The 23,928-nt window shown below is 47.6% G+C and overlaps 2 protein-coding genes across 6 annotated transcripts in view; one reads left to right on the top strand and one right to left on the bottom strand.

Annotated features, from left to right (window-relative positions):
• ddx47 (DEAD (Asp-Glu-Ala-Asp) box polypeptide 47) overlaps positions 1-12,487 on the bottom strand; it is a 65,207-nt gene extending 52,720 nt beyond the window's left edge. For 2 of the 3 annotated variants that reach the window (XM_059953622.1, XM_059953623.1), the window contains exons 1-2: positions 11,527-11,886; positions 8,921-9,091 (exon numbers count right to left, since the gene is read on the bottom strand). In XM_059953622.1, coding sequence (XP_059809605.1) covers positions 8,921-9,091; positions 11,527-11,724 — 369 coding nt within the window. In that variant the 5' untranslated portion in view covers positions 11,725-11,886. Of the gene's footprint in view, positions 1-8,920; positions 9,092-11,526; positions 11,887-12,328 lie in introns of those variants that run through there. The other variant, XM_059953625.1, reaches the window with a different exon arrangement.
• On the top strand, positions 11,848-22,512 carry LOC132382977 (E3 ubiquitin-protein ligase TRIM56-like). 3 transcript variants are annotated; one of them, XM_059953621.1, is made up of 2 exons: positions 11,848-11,907; positions 17,486-22,512. In XM_059953621.1, the coding sequence occupies exon 2, from the start codon at positions 17,500-17,502 to the stop codon at positions 19,477-19,479; it is 1,980 nt and encodes a 659-aa protein (XP_059809604.1). In that variant the 5' UTR covers positions 11,848-11,907; positions 17,486-17,499; the 3' UTR covers positions 19,480-22,512. The 3 variants fall into 3 exon arrangements, with proteins under 3 accessions (XP_059809604.1, XP_059809602.1, XP_059809603.1); XM_059953619.1 differs by lacking the exon at positions 11,848-11,907 and adding an exon at positions 11,926-12,133; XM_059953620.1 differs by lacking the exon at positions 11,848-11,907 and adding an exon at positions 13,612-14,018.
• Positions 22,513-23,928: the final 1,416 nt, after the last annotated feature.

The raw sequence follows: 23,928 nt of genomic DNA on the forward strand, positions 1-23,928 counted from the left end.
CTGCTGACGGGAACAGTAAACATGCAGGGAGAAGTACAAGTTTGGGATAATGAGGAGGAAAAAAACAATACAAGAAGGAAAATGCGGCGAAATGGAAGGAGATACAGGCAGAAAGGATAAAGGTGGAACAGGCAAAGAGAGAAATGGAAGAAGGGATTGAACGGATGAAATACTTGAGAGAGGAAAAGGAGTATGAGGAGTATCGGTTATACTATAGAAATAAACAGACTAGAAAAGGTGCCTCATTGGAGGAGCAAGAGTTAAGTGGAGAGAGAGAGGATGTGAGAATTTGTGGGGAAGAGGTAGGAGGCAGAAGAGCAGAAGGAGGCAGTAGGGGAGCAACTTGCGGAAGTAGAGAGAGAGCCAGATAAGTTACTGAGAGGGGATTGCCAGAAGAGATGCGAAAAATACTCCAGGGGCCAACCAAGTATTGAATCAAGACAGAAAGGAAGGACTCCACAAGGAGACCGAGGGAAGAAGAGAATCCCAGAGACATTTGTGTAGGAGGCAGTAAAGACATACCCTGAGACAGATGGGGAGTCAGGTGAGGAGGAGAGCCAGGGCTGGTGGGAAGGAGGAAGAATGATGCCGTTGTTAGTAAAAGGATCAGGACAAGTGCAGCATATCCCTTGGGGATCCCAGGACCTAGAAGGGCTGAAAAACACTCTGCCCAATCTACATGAAGGAGCAGGAAAATGGATTAGAGCCTTTGAAGAAGAAATGTAGGGACGATTATTGGCTATGGGAGATTTGAAGGCACTGTTGATAAGGTTGATGGGAAACTCCAAATTTAACAAACTAATGGAAATGGCTAGCATAGTAAACTCGGAACGACCCAAGAACTGATGGAGACGGGTTTGACAGAGTGAGGCAGAGGGTACGGCAGGCCCTCAGGAAGCTTTATCCACCCAAAGTGGACCCCAAAGCCTTAAAGGGGGATCCACTGGGAGACACTGAAAACCCAGCAGCCTACGTAGAAAACCAGTTGAAAAGGTGGAGACTGGAGACTGAGCAAGAGGCGGAAAATAGCTTATTCATCACCACACTGTTCCGACATAGCATTTTGGATGCAATGCCTCCGCAAGTAAAATCCAAACTGGAGGAAGTGGTTGGGCTAAAGTCAAATACCCCACAAGAATTTAGAGACCATGTAGTCCATGCGGTTGAGAAATACCGGAAAGACAAACAAAGGTTGGCTGAGCAGCAGGAAGAGGTGCAAAGAAAGTTAATACAAATGCAGCTCGAAGAACTCAAAAAGAAGGAAAAAGAGAAAAGCAAAAAGATGCTGCCAGCAACCACTGGTCCGAGTACAGCCATCGAACTGGATGAAGCACTGCTATATGGAGGAACCAATCATACTGTAAGACAAGGGCTGGAAAACCCCATGCCAATAAACGTCTTTGGGGGAGCATTCCCACAAATGCCCTATCAGGAACAGACTAAATTCAAACAGCCCAAACAGGACTGGAAGTCCCAAGGAGGGGGACAGAGGAGCTATGGGCAGAGGGGACCAGTGAGGAAACGGGGAAAGAGAGGTAGAGAGATTGTGCTGGGGATGTAATCAGCCAGGTCACATGAGAAGAGATTGTCTGTTTACACCATGGCCTGTCACACACCAGCAGGAACTGATAAGAGAACTAAAGTTTAGCCAAGGAACAGCCCCCACAGGCCCAAGCAGACCTGTGAACCCCTATGCGAGGTATTAGGGGTGCCCCAAGAACTTGAGTGGGAAGGGACATTACCCAATGATAACAAGGGAGGCAGACGAGGAACCCATTGTTCAGGTTATGTTAGAAGGGCAACTGACACCAATGATGATAGATACTGGAGCCACGTACACTTGTGTACAGCCACAGTATGCCCCTCACCTTCCCATGTCAGGAAAGTTCATTAAGACGGTAGGGTTCTCGGGGAAAACACAGTTGACACAGTGCACGGCTCCAGTGCAGTTGAGAATGGGAAATAAAGAAATTGTTTTGCCGATGCTAGTATTTAAAGGAACTCCGGTTAATTTGTTAGGCAGAGATGCCTTATTGAAACTGGAATTAAAATTAGAATGCACCAGAAATGGGCTGAGTGTGGAAAGAGCAGGGGCTCAATTGATAGTGCGAGAAGACAAGAAGGCTAATGTCTTTTGGATAGGAGACATCGTAGATCAGATTCAGGAAACCTGGGAAAAATGGAAAAAGGGCGTGCAGGCTATATTACCCAGGGCTGTAATGCCCAAATCTGAGCTACATTGTACAGTGATTTTTGATGAGACTCAGAACAGGGAATTAGAGGAGAGATGGCACCTGGAGGCATGTACCCAACAGCACCTGGACGGGGAGGCTGTGATAATTGGAAAGCAAGGGGCAGCTTTACAAGTTAAGTGAAACACCTTTTTAGAAAAATGGTACAGGATACCGGAGGCTGTGCCCCACGTAACATTGTTGGTAAACAAGGGTTATCAGTCTAAAGACTTAGAACCCTTAGTTAAGAGTGCTGAAACCGTAACAGTGTGGAGGAAAATCTTGCCAGAGGTGTGGATATCAGAAGACAACAATTGTATTAAAATAATGGTAAGTGTAGATATGGTAGGGACAGTGAGAGAGGTCGAAATAACTCCCCAACCACACATGCCATTGCTGGGAAAGGAAAGAGGCCAGCAGAAAGAAAGGTTAGATGAGTTGCCATCTATTCTGTGGTCACAGCATGACACGGATGTAGGGAAAATAAAAACAGCTAGTCCGGTGGAAATAAGGCTGAAAAGGGGAGCAATTCCTCCCCGGAGACCATAATACCCTCTAAGACCAGAAGCAGAAGAGGGAATAGCATCGACAGTGCAGGGGTTGCTTGAAATAGGGGTGCTTAAAAGAACAAACAGTCCATGCAATACCCCGTTGCTGCCGGTCTTAAAAGCAGATAAATCTAAGTGGAGATTGGTGCATGATTTGCGAGCGGTAAATGATGTGGTAGAGGACTGGCCAGCGGTAGACCCCAACCCACACACGCTTTTGACTAATGTTCCACCAGAAGCAAGTTACTTTTCAGTGACTGATTTGTGTTCGGCTTTCCTCAGCATTCCTCTAGCCAATCAGTGTCAGCATCTGTTTGCATTTACTTACAGAGGTGCTCAGTATACCTATACCAGAATGCCGCAAGGGTTTAAACATTCACCACACATTGTTAATCAGGTGTTGAAGGCAGACCTAGAGGGCATGCCATTGGAAAGTACATTGTTACAGTATGTGGATGACCTGTTGATTTGCTCCCACAGTACGGAACAGTGTGAGCAGGACACTATAACTCTGTTAGAGAAGCTGGCGCACGGAGGACATAAAGTATCCAAAAAGAAACTGCAATTCTGCATGCAGCAAGTGGAATACTTAGGCAGGGTAATATCCAAGGGAGTGAAGGCGATAGCACCAGATCAGATTGAGGCAATAACTAAGGCCCCCAAACCCCAGACTATAGGGCAGATGATGATGTTTTTGGGAATGGCAGGGTACAGCTCAGATTGGACAGGAGAATATGCTGAGATTGTGGCACCTTTGAGAAAGATAATGAAAGAAGCAGGACATACAAATTTGAAGAACGGCTTACAATGGAATGGAGAGGCGGAGATAGCTTTCAATACTATTAAGCAGGAATTGCAGTCAGCACCAGCATTAGCTTTGCCTGACTATGAGAAGGTTTTTCATTTGTATGTATCCAACTGACAGGAGGGTTATGTCACAGTGGTTCTAACACAAGAGGCAGGCACAGGAAAAGCAAAGCAGCCGATAGCATACTACAGTACGAGACTAGATGAGGTGGCTCAGGGGTATCCACCTTGTTATCAGGGATTGGCGGCGCTGTACGATGCATATGAAAAGGCATCATCTGTAACCCTGGGCTATCCTGTGACTCTGTACACACACCACAAAGTAGCAGAATTGCTGGAAAGAGGGAAATTTGTGTTGACGCCAGCCAGGATAGCAGCGTATCAGATGCTATTTGTCATTTCCAGATATAACTATACAGAGATGCGCTACCAGTAATATAGCCAATTTTGTCCCTTTGGGCTATGAAGGAGAACCCCATGATTGTGTAGGGAAGACGATGACATTTGCCAAATTGAGAGCAGATTTACGGTCAGAACCACTAGAGAATGCAGATAAAAAGGTTCTGTTCGTAGATGGCTCTTGTTATAGGGATTATGATGGAAATCATGCAGGGTTCTCAGTAGTGCAGCAGGATCAGTCGAGCTATAAGATTATTAGGATGGAGTCCTGTCCCCAACCGTGTTCCGCCTACTTAGCGGAAATCAAAGCCCTGACAGCTGCGTGTGAAATGATGGAAGGTGAGAAAGTAGACATCTATACTGATTCAGCATATGCTCATGGAGAATGCCATTTGTTCAGGGCAGTGTGGAAGCAGAGAGGTTTTAAAAAAAAAGTAATGGAGATCCCATACAACATTGTTTAGCAAATTCTAGACTTAATAAAAGTCATAATGAAACCTAAAGCATTGGCTTTAGTAAAATGCCAGGCACTTAAAAAGGGAAATGATGTAATAACAAAGGAAAATCAAGCTGCGGACGAGACAGCCAGAAAAGCGTCTGGATGTACATCAGTTGTCATTGCCCCCCCCAGGTAAGCCTAGCTCCAGAACCTGAGGTAGAGGACCTAATTGAAATACAAGGCAAGGCAACTTTGGCAGAACTGACAATGTGGAGAAAAGGGGGGGCCAAGCAGAACCCAGAAGACTTGTGGAGCATGGAAGACCGTTTGTTGGTAGCGCCCACCCCTCTACTGAGTGATAAAGAAAATAAAGAAGGATGGTTTCAGTGGACTTTGTCTTGTCACAGTGCGAGGTATGCGCACAGAATAATGTTCAAAAGGGAATTACAACCCCAATAGGTCACATTCCTGTACCTGAAGGACCATTTAAACATCTAGTGATCGATTACGTAGACATGATAAAGACAGTGAGAGGGAAAAGATGCATGCTGGTAGTAATTGATCGATTTAGCAGATGGGTGGAGGCGGTACCTTCAAAAGATCAAGGGGCAAAGACAGTGGTAAAATTTCTGACAAATGAAGTGATCCCAAGGTTTGGAATACCTACAGAAGTTAGCTCAGACAACGGTTCAGCTTTTATCCAGAAAGTGGTCAAACTGGTACTACAGGCACTGAGGATAAAGCAAAGATTTGGATGTTTATACCACCCTCAGTCGCAGGGCATGGTAGAGAGAATTAATGGAACCCTGAAAGCCAAACTAAACAAAATTTGTGCAGACACTAAACTTAATTGGGTCAATGCTTTACCGTTAGCATTGATGAGTTTCCGCATGCAAACTAATCGAATGACATGCCTGACACGGCATGAGATGCTCACTGGGAGGCCCATGCCAGTGACCCAGTGGAGAGGGCCATATAAGGGTCCTAGTTTGGAACAATTGGAAATATTATTGAAACAATACATGCAGCAGCTAACTATGATACATAGGTCTATTTAAGCCCAGGAAAAACAGAAAGAGCTGGAGACCATACAAGGGGAAGGACCGAGCAAACCAGGAGACCAGGTTTACGTGCGAGTTTTTCGGAGAAAGTGGAACGAGCCGAGAAGGGAAGGACCCTTTACGGTGACCATGGCATCACCCACCGCAGTTCAGGTAGAAGGACGCTCCACCTGGTACCATCTGAACCACTGCACGAAGGCAATCCTGCAAGGGCAACCAGGTGAAGTGTCCGAGGTAAGTGATGCGGAAGAGCTGTTAGCGGGAGACAGACAGGGAGAAACAAGAAGCTGACACTGCACCGCAGGAGTTTGATCAATTAGTAAGGGAAATTTTTGATTCTGCGGACGGGCCTGAAGACCCTCAGGATGTGGTGATGGATAGTAGGGCTTCTTCAGATAATGGGGATGAGCTGGGAACGACCAGTCGTGCCCCTGGGGACAAAGCACCCACATACTCCAGTGCAGACTTGGGAACCATTAGTGGGGCAGATATGGAATGGGACTAATAATCTGCAGAAAAGAAGTAAAAGGAGCACGACACTTACCTCCTTACCATGGTTAAAGACACGTACAGTGGTATCAATGGGCAACTTACACGACAGGAATGATGAAGAGACAGAATTGTTACCTGTGCTCAAGGGAAAGCCCCACTCAGCATGTAGTTCCCATGCCTTATAATTCCTCTACTTGCACGCAGTGGCGAAGAGAGCACAGGGAACAATGCGAACGACAGTGTCCAGGTCCGGTTAGGGCTTGTTTCATGAGGATTTGCGTTAAAGCAGATCCCTGCTAACAAAACTGTATGAACAATGCACCAATGTGCCCCTATTGGTGTATGCTATATCAGGCTTCCTCGCAGTTTGATCAAAGCAAGCTTGCCTCTGAATGCAATTACAGCAGACCATGGGCTATAAATAAAAGAAGCCAGACACCTGCACTGCAACAGCTTATAATGCAGGACCATCTGAATTATGAATGTTTCATGCGGGTGGGCACTCACCCGGTTGGCCACTTCCGAGGCAACTGCACTCAAGACGTGGGATATAACCCCAGTTAAAAGACACTTGACGGGTTCCCCTCCTCCTGAGGGTGCAATGGACTGTCAGACTATCCCATTAGCAGACACTTGGTGGCTGTGTGGACAGGAAGGAGGTATCAGATCTACGCTCCCCCTCAGGTGGGAAGGAACATGTACGCATGTCATGCTGTTTCAGGAAGTTATCATGTCCCCTGAAGTACAGTCCAACGCTAACTTCCCTGAGCAGCGGACTCTGCTACAGCAGCAGAGAAAATATGACCCAGACCCGACAATCTGGATTGACAGTAAAGGGCAGCCGAGAGGTATACCTAACGAATTCAAGGCACGAAATGAGATTGCTGCAGGCTGGGAAGCTATCATACCTGTGATAGGGGTAAGCAAAAATGTTGAATGGATAAACTATATATACTACAATCAACAGAGATTCATCAACTTCACCGATGATGTACTAGAGGCCTTAGGGCAACAGCTGGATGCAACTAGCAGGATGGCGTGGCAAAACAGACAGGTACTGGATTGGCTTTTGGCAGAAAAAGGGGGTGTGTGTGTAATGTTTGGAGAACAATGCTGTACTTTCATACCGAACAATACTAGCCCAGAAGGGTCTTTCACCAGAGCAATGAATAAATTAAAGAATCTGCGGACGGAGGTCAAACAGAATGCAGGATTTGAACATCAGTTTTTTGATTGGTTAGCAAGTAGACTCGGAGGATGGGGAGCATGGCTGACTAAAATAGCAATAACTGTCAGTATTGTATTGTTGAGCTGTGCGCTTGTGCTGTGCTGTTTTCTTCCTTGTCTCAAATCTCTTGTAGTGCGTGCTGCAACCAAACAATTTCCGATGCTCATGGCAATTACTGAAGCAAGCTTAGTGGAGAAAGAAACACCGAAAATGTATTGTTACAGCCTACAACACCTGCAGGATGAACAAGAGCAAAACGACAGTGTGGGAGTAGATTGTAAGGGCTTCTGAGTCTTTTTCCCTGTCTCAGGTACAAAGGGACAGGTTTTTGGCTCAGCGGCCCAGGGTAACAGGGAGAGAATACTTTGAGGTCTTGGCGCAGAAAATTATAGTTTAACCCGAGATTTGGGAATAAATGCTTGAGTTTATTGGGGCTTTTGTGGGCAGACTCTCAGTCTTTTCTCTGTGTGAGACCCTCTGGGCCTCAAAGGGGGGATATATTGGAGTATAAAAGTTGCAACTTGCTATTTGCTAGAGAACGAAATCCTAAGAATGTAGAAGACAATGTTGTGTTAATAAGAGGTAGCTAAGAGATGTAGATTAGAACATGATTAAGTCAATGGGTAGAAACAATAGTGGCGGATGTACTTGTGATACGCAACTATAGAACGAATGGATATGCTAATGCAACTAAACCAGGAGATTGCTATAAAACATGCTGTGTCCAAGGATCGGTGGGCAATCAGCGACTAGCTCAATGACTGTCTCAGCTTTGATTTGCAAATTAAAGTTTAACCCTTCTTGAAGAATCTTCTGCGTCTCCTGGTCGTTGGTTGGGCACGAGAAACCACGACATGAATCACTGGAATTCACTGCCGATGCCACCTGCAGACTTTGGGTATACTTAAGGCCAATTTTGTTAAGTTCTTGATTAACCCGGATGTCAAAGGTTACGGGGAGAAGGCAGGAAAACATGGTTGAGAGGGACAATAAATCAGCCATGATGGGATGGTGGAACAGACTCGGTGAGCCAAAAGGCCTAATTCTGCTCCTACGTCTTCTGGTTTTAGAACAAGAGGACATGGGTCAAGGGTGAAAGGTGAAATGTTTAAGGGGAACATGAGGGGGTAACATCTTCACTCAGAGTGGTAAGAGTGTGGAACAAGCTGTCAATAGAACGTGTGAATGCACACTTGATTTCAACATTTAAGAGTAGCTTGTATAGGTACCTGGATGGGAGGGTATAGAAGGCTGTTGTCTCGGTGCAGGTCAAGGAGACGAGCAGAATGAGTTTGGCACAGACTAGCAGAGCCTAATAGACTGTTTACGTGCTGTAATGTTCTATGACTCAATGAAAAGGGGAGAGGGCAGTGGAGATGAATGGTGGGGGGGGGATAGTGGGTGGTGAGCCTGCACATACAGAACCATCCCCATTCTGCCCCAACCCCCTCTTCTCCCCTTCCCCTCCATCTTCCATCCAAACTACCACCGCATCGCTCTCCCCTCATCTGACCCCTTCCCCACCGCTCTTCCTACTCCCCCTCATCCTACTTTCACTCCACCTCCCTCCCCTTCCCCGCAATCCGGTACCGGACACCCGACATGTGCCCCAGGCCCAACTTCAAACCACTGAGGACTCTGGGCAAAGAGAGGCTTCTCAGACAGCGTCTATTCCCTCGCCCCCAACCACTCAGCGCCGTCCCAGGACCGGTTACCAGATCTCGGAAAGTCTGCGGCTGCTGCTCCGGTTCCCCCTCGGGCTCGGGACTCTGCCGGCCCGGCTCCTCCGGTAACGTGTCCTCCATCTTCACTAACTCAGTGAGCATGCGCGAACCTTGCGCAGTGTGCGCTGGGAATTGTAGTTCTTCGCTGAAGTCACCGCACGACTGGAATGACAAAGATCAACATCAGCAGCATCACTATCGGTAATGTCGTGAAAGTTGTTGTCTTTGCGGCAGTGGTAAAATGTACCGTATATTACAGCGTGATGGGAAAAAAGTGAATCACAGTATATATATTAAATAGTTAAATTAAGTCTAAAAGTAGCTCAGATGAAATGCAGATTTAAGAGCGAGATAGCTACTGAAAATACTGGAAGCATTCAACAAGTAAGGTAGGACCTTAGAAAAAAAGACTAGCTAGGTTATAGGTGAAGCCAGGTGGGTGTGAAAGCTAAAGAGGAATCTGATAGGAGTGAGGGAAGGAGGAGGGGACCCGGAGGGGGTAGTGATAGGTACTGTAGGCGAGAAGATGTAAGAGGCCAGTGTTGGAATAGAAGAAAAGAGGAGGTGTTTTTTTTATAAGATTGAGAAATTGATGTTCATACCACCCAGAAGAAATATGAGGTGTTGCTCCTTCACCCTGAGAGTGGCCTCATCGTGGCACAGGATGAGGCCATGGATTGACTTGTTGGAATGGAAATAAAGTTGACCACTGAAAAATTCGACTTGTGGCGGAGGTGTTTGACAAAGCAGTACGAGGCTGATTTGGGGAATGATAGTAGAGGGAATGGACCAGTGGTGGAGGGTGATTTGGGGAATGATTGTAGAGGGAATGGACCAGTGGTGGAGGGTGATTTGGGGAATGATTGTAGAGGGAATGGACCAGTGGTGGAGGGTGATTTGGGGAATGATTGTAGAGGGAATGGACCAGTGGTGGAGGGTGATTTGGGGAATGATTGTAGAGGGAATGGACCAGTGGTGGAGGGTGATTTGGAGAATGATTGTAGAGGGAATGGGCTGATGGTGGAGGGTGATTTGGGGAATGATTGTAGAGGGAATGGACTGGTGGTGGAGGGTGATTTGGGGAATGATTGTAGAGGGAATGGGCTGATGGTGGAGGGTGATTTGGGGAATGATTGTAGAGGGAATGGACCAGTGGTGGAGGGTGATTTGGGGAATGATTGTAGAGGGAATGGACTGGTGGTGGAGGGTGATTGTATGCAGTGTGCTACACATAGTTCTTTTCCGATCAACTCACAGTTCTTCACTGGAGTGAGAGGAGTCTGTTAGCCAATGGACAGGAACTTAAATCATGAGTTTTAGGTTTTGCTATTCCTTTGAGTGTTATCCGTGTCCAAGAAGCTCAGTTGCGATCGTGTATTGTTTAAGATTCCGGGTTGTGAGGATGCGAGATAGGACAGATGTCCAGCTGTTGGGGGGGGGGGGGGGGAGAGACTGTGTCATCTTTCTGAAGGACGGTTTAGCCGTCTCCAGAGAATTCCAAATGCATAATTATTGAATTGATCCATCCACAGGGAATAATAGTACAGTCTTGTTGGGTACCTCTAAATGTGGGTGTATCGGGTAATGAAAGGGCAGAATTTATAGCAAAACAGGCACTTACTAAGTCTGAGGTTTTTGGGGGGGCAGGAAGTATGAAGCCAGACCTTGTATTGGGTTGGCTGGGGTAGGGAAATGGCAGAAATTGTGGGATAGGAGTGGGACGGGGATTTATTACAAATTATTTCCATCAGTCCAGGAGAGGCACATTTTGGGAAGGGATATGAGGGAAAATGTGTGGTCGGCAAGACTGAGGTTTGATGTCCAGCACATAATTCTCTATAGATCCCACCACCAAGCACATCTCCCCTCCTCCCCCCCCCCAACACTTTCTCCTTTCTGCAAGGGTCACTCCCTGTGTGACTCCCTTGTCTATTCGTCCCTCCCCACTGATCTCCCTCCTGGCACTTATCCTTGCAAGCGGAACAAGTGCTACACCTCCTCCCTCACTACCATTCAGGGCCCCAAACTGTCCTTGAGGGTGAGGCACCACTTCACCTGTGAGTCTGTTGAGGACATCTACTGTATCTGGTGCTCCCGGTGTGGCCTCCTATATATCGTTGAGTCCTGACGTAGATTGGGAGACTGCTTCACTGAGCACCTACGCTCTGTCCGCCAGAAAAAGCAGGATCTCTCAGTGGCCACCCATTTTAATTCCAGTTCCCATTCCCATTCCGACTCCAACATGTAAGTCCATGGCCTCCTCTACTGTCGTGTTGAGCCCACACTCAGGTTGGAGGAGCAACACCAACCATCTGGGCAGCCTCCAGCCTGATGGGATGAACACCGATTTCTCTAACTTCTGATAATGTCACCCTCCCCTTCATCATTCCCCATTCTTATTTCCCTCTCTCACCTTATCTGCCTGCCTGCCCATCACCTCCCTCTAGTGCTCCTCCCCCTTTTCTTTCTCCCATTCCTTCTGCCCTCTCCTATCAGATTCCCTCTTCTCCAGCCCTGTATCCCTGTCACCAACTTCCCAGCTCTCAACTTCACCCCTCCCCCCCCCCCATCTACTGATTCCCCACTTTCTAACTGACCCCCTCATATTCTTTTCCTGTCCTGATGAAGGGTCTCGGCCTGAAACGTTGGCTGTTGCCTCTTTTCCATAGATGCTGCCTGACCGGCTGAGCTCCTCCAGAGGGGGGGTGGGTGTGTGTTGCTTGAATTTCCAGCATCTGAAGATTTGCCCCTGTTTGCCTTTGGACACGCTGGTGTGTGCACTTGCTGCTGTGCATGGGGAGTGGGTCCCACAGACGGAATATGCGATCGCGGTGTGCCGCAGATTTTAGTGAGAGCTTGGGGAGATCTGGACCTAGTTCAGTCGTGGGTGGTGAACTTTTGAACAGGTCCGGGAGCTGGGATCTGATCCCCCGTCCTACTCCATTGCAGTAGGTGGCGGTAATGCCCCTTCCGGGAGGGTAAGAATCGTCATTCGCACACACACACAAAAAAAGCAATTTCTGAATGGAGCTGTTATTTTCCTGATCGGATCGGGGAGGAGGCTGGGACCCAGCAGAGCGGGATTGCAGTGGGCGGGTAGCAGACACAGAGGCCACCGGGAGTGGTCACCGTCTCTCTCCTCCCCCTTTGCCCTCCTCCGGGTGCAACTCTCCGCCGAGCGCAGACGGGGACTCGCTCGCTCAGGTGAGAGGGGGTGCCGAGGGAGGGAGGGAGGGCAGCGGGCCGATGACGGGATTGCCCCCCGACGGGGTGGATCTCCCGCTGCGGGTCGCACCCCAGCTGGCCGGGGTGGCGAACGAGGCCTCTCCGCCGTCGGTCAGCTCCCCCCCAGCCCGCGAGAAAGCATGCGGCCCCCCCCGGAACCTCGCTGGCTTATACCCTCAAAAACCTGTTCGAGGGGTGGGGGCATTTCCCGAGTATAACAACGTATCTGAGTGCGTCTTCTTTCACTTTCGATTCGGGAATTACCCTTAAGTTTCCTTTCCGCTGAGGGGTTGGAAAGCGCCACCTACATGGGACATTTCCAACGCTGATTACACCGGGTCAGTTAAAAAGGAAAACCGAAATGTAGAGTCGTAGTTACAATCAAATTCGGGGAGATTGGGGGTGGGGGGGGAGATCAGTGTGTCCGAGGTCCCTCACACAGTTCGGGAACAGCGTGGCTGAAGTTGTCCTTGTTTTTAGGGGTGTTTGTAACCTGGTGCTGTTTTGATTCTTTTACCCAATGGAATGGGTGGGGTGGGGTGTCCTGCATTATGTTAGCTGCTTCCCCAAAAGGCAGCCAGAAGCAGAGGTGCAGGAGGGGCTGGTTTTGTGTGATAGACGGGGTGGGGCTTTGATCACAACTCTGCAGATTCTTGCAGGTGGTCAGAGCGGTGGTACAGCCAGACAGGATGCTTTTTATGGTGCATCGAGGACCCCCATGCTCTCTTCCTGCTTACTACCACTGGCAGGAGAGAGGTCCCCACCAGCTTTACTTCCCTTCAGCCATCAGCTCCTGAACCAGCATGGATAACTTCACTCGCCTCAACTCTGAACTGATTCCACAACCTGCAGACTCACTTCCAAGGATTCTAACTTGTGCTTTTAGTATTATTTATTTACTTGTAGGTTATTGCTGGTCTTTATATATAGTTTTTCTTAAAATTCTAATATAGTTCTTTATTTTCCTGTAAATGCCTGCAAAAATTGAATCTCGGGATAGGATGTGGTGATACAATCTACTTTGCAATAAAATTTCACTTTGACAGCTATGGGAAATAGAACTGTAGAACATTACAGCACAGAAACAGGCCTTTTGGCCCTTCTTGTCTGTGCCAAACTATTTTTCTGCCTAGTCCCACTGACCTGCACCTGGGCCCATATCAGTTACTTTATTGTCACCAAACAATCGATACTAGAGCGTACAATCATCACAGCGATATTTGATTCTGCGCTCCCTGAAGTACAAATGGAATTTCCCTCCGAACCCCTCTCATCCATGTACCTGTCCAAGTTTTTCTTAAATGTTAAAAGTGAGCCCGCATTTACCACTTCATCTGGCAGCTCATTCCACACTCCCACCACTCTCTGCGTGAAGAAGCCCCCCCCCCCATGTTCCCTTTAAACTTTTCCACCTTCACCCTTAACCCATGTCCTCTGGTTTTTTTCTCTCCTAGCCTCAGTGGAAAAAGCCTGCTTGCATTCACTCTACCTATACCCATCATAATGTTCTATACCTCTATCAAATCTCCCCTCATTCTTCTACACTCCAGGGAATAAAGTCCTAACCTATTCTCTGTAACTCGGTTTCTCAAGTCCCAGCAACATCCTTGTAAACCTTCTCTGCACTCTTCAACCTTATTAATATCCTTCCTGTAATTAGGTGACTCACAATGCTCCAAATTCGGTCTCACCAATGTCTTAAATATTAACTATGTCTCAGACATGGTAGGAGCCATGTTGAATTTCCTTGGTTGTGCGTACTTGGCCACATTAAAAATTCAAAAGGTTCAAAAGTAAGATTATCGTCGAAGTAACGCGCAGAAGGAGCTGGAGGAACTCAGCAGGTCAGGCGGCATTGATAGAAGTGAGTAAACTTTTCGGGCCGAGAAAGGAGGGGGGAAGAGGCACGGGAGGGGAAGGAGGACTCGCTGGAAGGTGATAGGTGGGAGAGGCAAAGGGCTGGAGAGGAGAGTAGACCGTGGGAGAGAGGGAAGATGGAAGGGCACCAGGGGGAGGTGACAGGCAGGTAAGGAGAAGGGGTAAGAGGCTAGAGTGGGGAAAAGAAGAGGGAGGAGAAAAGAGAAGAACAAAAAATACCAGAAGGAGAAATCTGTGTTCATGTTGGAGGTTACCTAGATGGATTATGAGGTGTTGCTGCTCTTACTCTGAGGGTCCTCTACAGTCTTATCAAAGTGTACAGTACATACCATGTGCTAGGTTCATTTTGTTTTCAGGCACCTACAGGAAAATAGAGAAGTACAATAGCATCCATGAGAAACCACACATAACAAAGGCAGAGGGCCTGAAAGTGAGTACGCAGTTGGCTCATCCGCGTCCACGTCAGCCTAGGAGCCTGGTGCTTGTAGGGCAGCAGCTGTTCCTGAACCTGGTGACTTGGGGGCGAGAGATAACACTCACCCTGCCAAACCCATCAGCCCTTGGTTCCCAAGATAGTTCAGGGTCAATCCCCATGTCGTTTTTCCTGGGGTGGGACTGAGGTGGAGTCAGCAGGTACCTGCTGGATTAAGGAGTGTGCTGAGGAGGAAGATGAGGGCTCTAGGTGTAGTGATGGGGGAGAAGATAACACACTTAGTAGTGAGACATCCTCACCCCTCCTGAGAAGTCCCCACTGATATGGCAGAACGAATAAACAGTCAACGCCGTGGGCCGAGACCCTTTCTCAAGACTGAAAAGGAAGGGAGGAGACATCGGAATATGCAGTTTGGGTGGGGGGGGGGGAGGAGGCTAGTGTCGTGGTTTCTCGTGCCCCACAAACGACCAGGAGACGCAGAAGATTCTTCAAGAAGTATTAAATTTTAATTTGCAAATCAAAGCTGAGACTGTCATTGAGCTAGTCGCTGATTGCCCACCGATCCGTGGACACAGCATGTTTTATAGCAATCTCCTGGTTTAGTTGTATTAGCATATCCAGTCGGTCTATAGTTGCGTATCACACGTACATCCGCCACTATTGTTTCTACCCATTGACTTAATCATGTTCTAATCTACATCTCTTAGCTACCTCTCATTAACACACCATTGTCTTCCACATCTCTTAAGATTTAATTCTCCTACTATAAATTGGATACACGCATAGCAAATAGCAAGTTCAAAGCTAACTACATAGTTTTGGTTTGTTACGAACCCCGTAACTGGGTCACTTACCAGCAAAGATAGAGAGGTCCGTTGAAGTCTGATGGTTCTATTTTTAACAGTATTTATTAGTAAAAATACACAAAAATAATATCAATGCAAACAAACAGATAATATACGTCGTCAATACTAAATCTAAAAGTGTGGGTATAATAATAATAAGAAATAGCTGTATCGTTGTCTAGGGGATAATGTATTGTCCAATGGAAATATAAAAGTCAGTCGGTTCATTCAGGCTGCAGCCTTTGGTTGGAGTCAAGAGAGAGATTTTTAGAAACTTGCCGGCTTTTCCTTTTATGATTTCAATCCTTCGAGAGTTCCGTTGGTGTGGCCTCTCCTTTAGCTAAAGCCGTTCTTCCGTGGTGAGGCTGCCAATCCCAGGCGAGGGAAAGGACGCACGCGAGCCCCACCGGCTGTTGCTATTAAACGCTGTCACGGGATTTCCAGTGTTTCTCCTGGTGCGTCTAAAGGGGTTGTTCCCCAGACCCTCTTTTATCCTTACTCACGGGGTCTCAGATGTCAATCAGGTTGGGATGATGCAATCCCTCAACCAGCCCACTCTGGTCATTCCCTGAGGGCTTCAATGAATAGTACAGTACTCAATACACAATTCCATCTCCAAGAGACAATGGCCGTTATCCGTGGCTTTGTCTTGCTGAGGCCAGGACACATTCCAAAATCTTGAGGATTCTCTCTCATTTCCTGGGTCCCAGACCCGAATTAATAGTGATCTTGCGATTCTCAAGAAGGAGGGGGCTACTTTGTACCCTTCGGCCCCTCAGAGCTGTGGCACATTCGTAACAGGTTACACAGCAAACAGTGCAACTTTTATACTCCAATACTTAGCAGGAAGGTGATAGGTGAAGCTAGGAGGGTGGAAAAGGTAAGGGGCTGGAGAGAGGAGAGAGGACCATGGGAGAAAGGGAAGGAAGGGGGGACCCAGGGGGAAGTGATCGGCAGGTATGAAAAGGTGAAAGGCCAGAGTGGAGAATAGAAGTGGGTGGGGGGGAGGAAGGGGAAAAGATTACTGGAAGGAGAAATTGATGTTCATGCCATCAGGTTGGAGGCTCCAATACCTTGAAGGACCGACGTGTCAGAATGGGAATGTTTGGCCACCAGGAAAGTCAGCTTTGGGTGGATGAAGCAGCCCCCCCCCCCCCCCCCCCCCCAATGTAGAGCAGGCTGCCTCATCAGCACGATCCCAGCAGTTTGGCAGATGCAGTGTTCCCTCGCCTGGCAGGACTGTCTGGGGCCCTGAATGGAGGTGAACGGGCAGGTGTAGCACTTGGGCTGCTTGCAGGGGTAATTGCCGGGTAGGCGATCAGTGGGGGTGGGGGAGAGAACGAATGGAAAAGGGAGTCACGGAGGGAGCTATCCCAACGGAAAGCGGAGCGGGATGGGAGGTAAAGATAGATTTAGTGGTAGGATCCCTGTGGAGATGGTGGAAGTTGAGGAGAATGATGTGTTGGGTGGTAGATGAGGAAAGAGGAACCATCACTGTTAAGGTGGCGGGTAGATGAGGTGAGTGCGAATGTTCAGGAACTGGAGGAGATTCGGGCGAGGGCAACGTCAATAGTGGAGGAAGGAAAAGCCCAGGTTTGAAGGAGGAGGACATTTGGAAAGGAAAGCTGTGACCCGGGAATGAATGCGGTGGAAGTGAAGGAACTACGTGCCTCTTCACAGGGGACAGGGTGGGTAGTGGTGTATTCAAGATAGCCATGGGAAATGCCAATTGACAGTTTGTCTCCAGAGAAGGAGACAGAGAGCTTGAGAAAGGGGAGGAAGGTGACGGAGGAATGCACCGTGTGAGTTTAAGGGAGGGTGGAAAGTTAGAGGCAGAGTTAATGAAATTAACGAGCTCAGCATGGGTGCGGGAAGCAGCACCAATGCAGTCGTCAGTGTAGGGGGAGGAAGAGTCGAGGAGTATTGCCCGGGAAGGCTTAAAATGCGGACTAGCCCAGGGAAAATATTTTGAGGATGAGGACCAGCTCAGCCAAAGGGGGGGGGGGGGAGTGCTAGAGGGGATATGTTCAGTTCTTTCATTGAGAAAGAGCTTTGAAGCTTTGATGGGGGACAGAAGTGTGTAGATCTGATGCACGTTAACGTTCAGAATCACCTAAGCTATCTTACTAAGATCTCAACTTTATATAACCAGACATCTGTTCTCTTCTGTTTCAGGCTGTGTTTTCGTCATGGCTACGTCTTTGGCCATTACAGATCAAATCGAAAATGACATTTTAAACTGCAAGATCTGCTTTAATAGGTTTAACCAACCGAAGATGTTGCCTTGCGCCCACACCTATTGCTTTGACTGCCTGGAGAACATGGTGAGAGGAAACAGAAAGATTCGTTGTCCTGAGTGCAGGGAAGAGGCCGACGTGAGCGGGGGCGTCAGCAAGCTGAAGACCAACTTTCAGATCAACTCCCTTCTGGATATCTTCAAGGGGCAGGAGAGCGAGGAGGCGGCCTGCAGCCCGTGCGCCATAGTGGGAAAGAGCAGGACCTCTGCAGCAGCTCAGTGCCAGACTTGCTGCGTTCATCTCTGCCTCTCGTGCAAGGTCAAGCACACGGCAGGCAACCCAGGCCACGTGCTGACGAGCCTGCCCGGATTCAGTTCAGGCCCCTGTGAGGCCGAGGTGGCGATGCAGAAGAAGGTGTACTGTCAGCAACATCCCAGAGCACTGGTGGATTACTTCTGTACGTCCTGCAACTCCGCCATCTGTGCCAGCTGCTCCTCGTACTCTCATGCCCAGCATAAAAGAGTGCCAGTGGCTAAAACAGTGGCAACCACGAAACCCATGGTGACGAAGCTCGTTGGAAGACTGAGAACTGAGCTTCAGTCGCTGGCGCGGCAGGACGACAGTCTCAACGACGCAGTGAACAAGCTGAAAGCTACGGAGTGCTCCTTGATGTCAATGATCGAAAGTACCCTGACGGAGGTCATAAACAACTTGATCAAACAAGGCGACGGCATCAAAGTCACGGTTGCCGATTACGTCAGGAAACAGGAGGAGCTGTACAAGAACGCCAAGACAGAACTTCATCATCAGATAAAGAAGGCGGAAGAGACCAGAGAGTTTGCCGAGCGCATCCTGCAATCTGGCCAGGCCAGAGAGATCGTATGCCTGCAGTCCATTGTAGAAGAGCATATTAACGCTATCCAGGCACTGAAGGCAGCCAGAGAAGAGAAAAACAGTCCCAGCCTAAAGGTCAATGAATCAATAAAGAAAGAAATTTTCCAATCGAACCTGTTCAGCATCACGTTCGAGGGAGAATCCATCCCTCAGGCCCAAACAACTCCAGCCAGAACAGAGCAGAATAGGAGTTCGGCCAAAACTCCTCAGGCATGGGTTCCAGTTCCTCAACCGAGGCAGAGGGTGTCGAGCATGTTCAGCTTCGACACTGAGCTGTCCAACGACGATTGTGATCCCAAGCTGACCGGTATTAGCGTTGCCAGCGATGGAACTATCATTGTCGTGGACGAAGGGAATTCCATTCTGAAATGCTACACGGACACTGGATACTTCATTCGGGTTATTGAGCTGCCCGATGACGAAGATGACCCATGTAGTGTTGCTGTGTTCGATGACACTATTGCCTGCTCGGCAGGGAACAAACTCTACTTTCTGGACCTGGACGGAGGTTTTCTGAAGAAGCTTTTCCTGCGTGGCAGTGAATCCGTTTACCCCATCGCTGCCTATGAAGACGAATATGTGGCGGTGAGTGAGGGGGCTTTGTGCTCCCTGTCCCTCTATGATGTCGACGGGCATGTGGTCAGCAGGGTCAAGCCGATCGGCTACGAAGGCGTCAGGTTTCTCTTCCTGGCAATCAACTCTTTGGAGGAGTTCATCGTAGCCGATAGTGGGAAGAAATGTATTGTCATATTCAACAGGTACGGGGAGGTCCTCACTCTCTGCGACCAGATCACTTTGAATGGGCTGGATTGTGCATTAAAACCGTATAGCATTTGCACAGATGTAAATGACAATATCCTGGTCACTGAGCGAAATAGAATCCTTTTGTTTTGGCCAGATGGAACTTTTAGGGAGGAGCTGTTGAACACGGGAAATGGACTTCACAAACCTCGCGTCATTGCCGTTAATGATGAAGACAGCCTCATCGTTACCCAAGGCAATGGGTTTGTCTCGCTGTACAAACTTGACCTGTCTTAGCTTCAGAGCAGGGTTTAGGGTGAGCACAACCTCCTCGTGTCCTGCATAATGAAGGGAGGTGCTTAGGGGGCAATTGGAGGTGGTGGTTGAAAACCCACGATGTAGTTTGAGTGTAGTTCCGTGCACCCTGTACATACACGCAGTGGCCACTTCGTTAGGTGTGTTTCTGGCCTTCTGCTGTAGCCCCATCCACTACAAGGTCCGATGTGTGCTCACAGATGCTCTCTTGCACACCGCTGCTGTTGGCTGACTTACTGTCGCACTCCTGTCAGCTTGAACCAGACTGGCCATTCTCCTCTGACCTCTCAATCATTAACGAGGCGTTTTCACCCACAGAACCACCTCTCACTGGATTTTTTTTTTGTTGACCATTCCTGGTAAACTCCAGAGGCAGTGGTGCGTGAAAATCCCAGGAGATACTCAGACTGCCCTGTATGGCACCAACTATCATTCCACGGTCCACTTTTACTAACTATCCTGATATTTGGTCTGAACACCAACTGAACCTCTTGACCACGTCTGCGTGCTTTTATGCACTGCGCTGCTGCCACGTGATTGGCTGATTAGATTTTGCATTAACAAGCAGGAATACCTAATAAAGTGGCCACTATGTGTACATAAGCCATTCCAAAAAAAAGATTTAACATTCCAAAGCGATACATAAGGGTTCTGACGGGCAAAATCCTCCAACATTTTTCACTGATGTCTCTTTCTAACCAGCACCATCATCTCACCATGACCCCACAGACTTGGATCTGGACTCCATTTAGACAATAATCAGGCCATTTGGCCCATTGAGTCTGCTCCGCCATACCATCATGGCTGATTTATCATCCCAAATGCAGTTCCACTTCCTCGCATCCCCAATGATCTGCAGGACCTTTGTGCTCCAATCATTTCTACGTCACATGAAATAAACTTGAGAGATCTCAGATCAGTGGTACAAGACAATGACGGTGCCCCTAATTTGACATCGTTGGCACATGGTGTCAGAAATGGGGTTGGCGTATGCGACTGAAATAGATCCAGCTATATTGACGGTGTTCTAAACACCCTGGGCCTTTGTCAGAGTGGAGCAAGATACACTTTTCACTCTTGGAGTGAATTTGATGCTAATATTTCATATAGCCCGAAACATTCCAAGCATGGTCTTTGCAGTCCCAGGAGCCAACGCTAGCATTCCTCCAGCAGACTGTTTGCCTCAGCAGTTTCCCAGCATCTGTCAGCTCTTGTGTCTCCCGTTTTATTTAAAATATAACTTGCTTCTTTTTATTCTTGAGGCCAACACCCGTACTGGAGTACAGGCCACTGACAGCAGCTCCTCTGTCCTGGAGAAAAGGTTGATCGGCCACATGGCCTCCCCTTTCACCACACAATTTCATACGCCTTCAGGGTGAAGATCCTTTCTCTCCCGGGGATGAGGTCTTTGGAGCTTCTGTAGCTCTGGGTCTTTATAGGATGTGGTTCCTAGCCCCCTGCTCAACCCTCCTCCTCCTCTCATACTGGGGCGTGGGACTGTCCATGGCAGGGTGAAAACTTGCTTAGACATTACCAATGTAGCATCCGTGCCCCCAATTTACCCCTGTTCGCCTAGGTTGAACTGCTGTCGCCCTGCCAATAGTGCAATACTTCGGTGTAAGTACGGTGTAAAGCCCCCCCCCCCCCCAGTACACGCTCGCAACACAAATACTAGACAATACACCAAAGGTAGGTAAGTAATTGCAACTTTATAGTTAATGATGGGTTAGTAGAAACAGATAAACTTACTGATTTGGTGCCTTTAGGTTATCAGTTTCTGCACATAATTTAATACGTCGGAGCTCATGCCTCCAGTTCCATCCACAACAATCTTCTGAGCCTTTGGCCACCGTCTGAATCGCTGACATCCTGTATCTGCCACTCTGGAACCACTGACCACTCCTCACACGTCCGCCCTCCTCCCTCACCTCCCGAAAAAGACCGCGAACTCCCGCTCAGCTTACACATACAAGATAGCGTTAACAAATCTCCATGGGTTAGCTGCCCCCCTTATCTGCAGTTATAACCCAAATATTCCAGATACAGAAACCCATTACAGCATTAAGTAACTTTAGAGGAGCCATTTTGTTAGGCTGAACAGTTAACGCCACAGTTACTGGTACTGAGAGCCCTACATTAGCTTAAAACTGCACTCTCTCTGCTTTTTGATCTCTACCATCTGTTTACTGTTCAGACCACAAACCCCCCCCCCCCCCAACCACTGTGTTAGGAAACAGTTGATGAGGCATAGATCATGTCTGTCTGTAAGCCGCTTGTATGTTTCCCTGTGCCCAATTTCCTCCCACATTCCCAAGTTAGTAGGTTAATTGGGCAGCACAGATTCGATGGGCCAAAGGGCCTCATAACCATGCTGTAAAACAAATAAAACAAATCATTAACAAAAATTACTCATCCATAAGGATGCCTGGGAACTAACACGGAGAGCTTTGGTGATGACTTTGTTAAAAGTAGTAAATAATACTTTAATACAGACGATTATTTTAGTGAAGATTTATTGAGGGTAAAGGAAAAGCTTCTGATTGTTATGTATAAGATATCTGGTACTTAACAAGAGTTGTAAAGAAATGCTTCTTTAATAGAAAAACTGCAAACAAATCCAAAAACAAAAGCTTAAGAATTTGTTTTGATTACCTTTTGAGAGATCATCAACAAAAATTAATAAAATCACAGTTAGGTTTAAAGATTAAGGAAATTTCATAGCAGGTAGACTCTGTGGTTGAGCTTTACATCTGATTCCAGTGTTGGACTTCCAATGAACAGTTCTTGGTTAAGATCCACTTTGAATAGTGACCTTTGATTAGCTCTCCCAAGCCTGTTGATTTAGTCATGTTTGGCGATTGTGTTAACGGTGTAGGTGCCAGATCCTGTCAAAATGTTGTTGTTGTACTTGCTGAAAATAACCAATTATTCTGTTCTATCTAACTTGTTGGTTACTCCGATGTACTCTTTTACTGCAGCATCTAAAAACGTTGAAATAAAACTTTTTTGAAGTTCCTTGATGTTTTGTATGCGCTGAGCAGGAACAACAATGGAGTGGTGTGATTAAACGTTCTACTGGGTCATGTTAGCTGTTGTAGACACTGGGCAACTTACAACACGGCAGTGACCAATTGAGCACGCTGGGACGAAAAACGTGCACTCGAAAGCCCACGCAGTAAAAGAGTTCCTCCTGCATGTAGCAGACATTGCCGACTTGGCCACTCGCACACGTGCCACGTTCTCACAAACCATCTGATGGGGTACACTTAATGGCAGGAAGTTGTATAGACCAGTGGGCAGCCCAGCTCAATGCCATTTCCATTCTGGACGCTCCCACCCTACCTGGGATTGCCACACTTGGCCCAGGCATCTTATAGAACAGTGCAGCACAGGAAAAGGCCCTTCAGCCCACAATGTGCCAAACCAGCTTTAAAAAAAAATCCCTCCTACCTACAGAATATCCATATCCTTCCATCTGCCTCACATTCATGTGCCTATCTAAACATCTCTTAAAAACCTCCAAAGTATTTGCCACTACCACCAGACACCAGACTTAGCAGTGCATTCCAGGCATCTGCGACTCTCAGAGTAAAAATCTTTCCCCTCACATTCCCCCCCCCCCTCAATGCATGCCCTCAGGTTTTAGACATTTCAACCCTGGGAAAAAAATACTCCCTGTCTCTCTATGCCTTGCATAATCTTATAAACCTCAATTGGATCTCCCCTCAGCTTCTAGAGAAAGCAACCCAAGTTTATCCAGCCTCTCATGATAGCACATGCCCTCTAAATCAGGCAATGTCTTGGTAAACCTCTTCTGCACCCTCCAAAACCTCAGCATCCTATAGCGGGGCGACCAGAACTGTGTGCAATACCGAGAAGATGTTTGTTGGTCCACGATAGCAGTGCTGACAAATACTTTTCTGTGCCACTCCCATTTATCCACATTAGTTTGTGGCCTAAGCAGATGATTATAAAGTTGCAACATAACCTCTTGGCTTTTGAACTCAGTGCCTTGACTAACAAAAGCAAGCATTCCATAAGCCGTCTTAACCGCCCTACGGACCTGTGTAGCCACTTTCAAGGAGCGATGAACTTGGATTCCGAAATCTCTGCTCAGGATCTTGCCCTTAACAGTGTAATGTCTCCCTGCATTTCCCCTACTGAGGTGCAACACCTCATATTTATCTGGGTTAAACTCCATCTTCACGCAACATTGGCTGCAGTCTTCACCCTTGTCAGCTATTTACTCAACATAACTGCTCTCCCTATTGTTTTTCCAGTAGGAGGAAAGGGATTCTTAGCCAAGGCTTATGATTACTTTGGTAGGAAAGATCAAGAGATCTCTCAAATGATTCAGTAGCTTGAGAACTTTACCCTATTTATCCACACAGAGCCCTACAGAGAAGATACTTTGTTGGTCCACCATATCAA

Source organism: Hypanus sabinus, chromosome 29 (genome assembly GCF_030144855.1).
Source record: "Hypanus sabinus isolate sHypSab1 chromosome 29, sHypSab1.hap1, whole genome shotgun sequence".
Classification (NCBI taxonomy): Eukaryota; Metazoa; Chordata; class Chondrichthyes; order Myliobatiformes; family Dasyatidae; genus Hypanus; species Hypanus sabinus.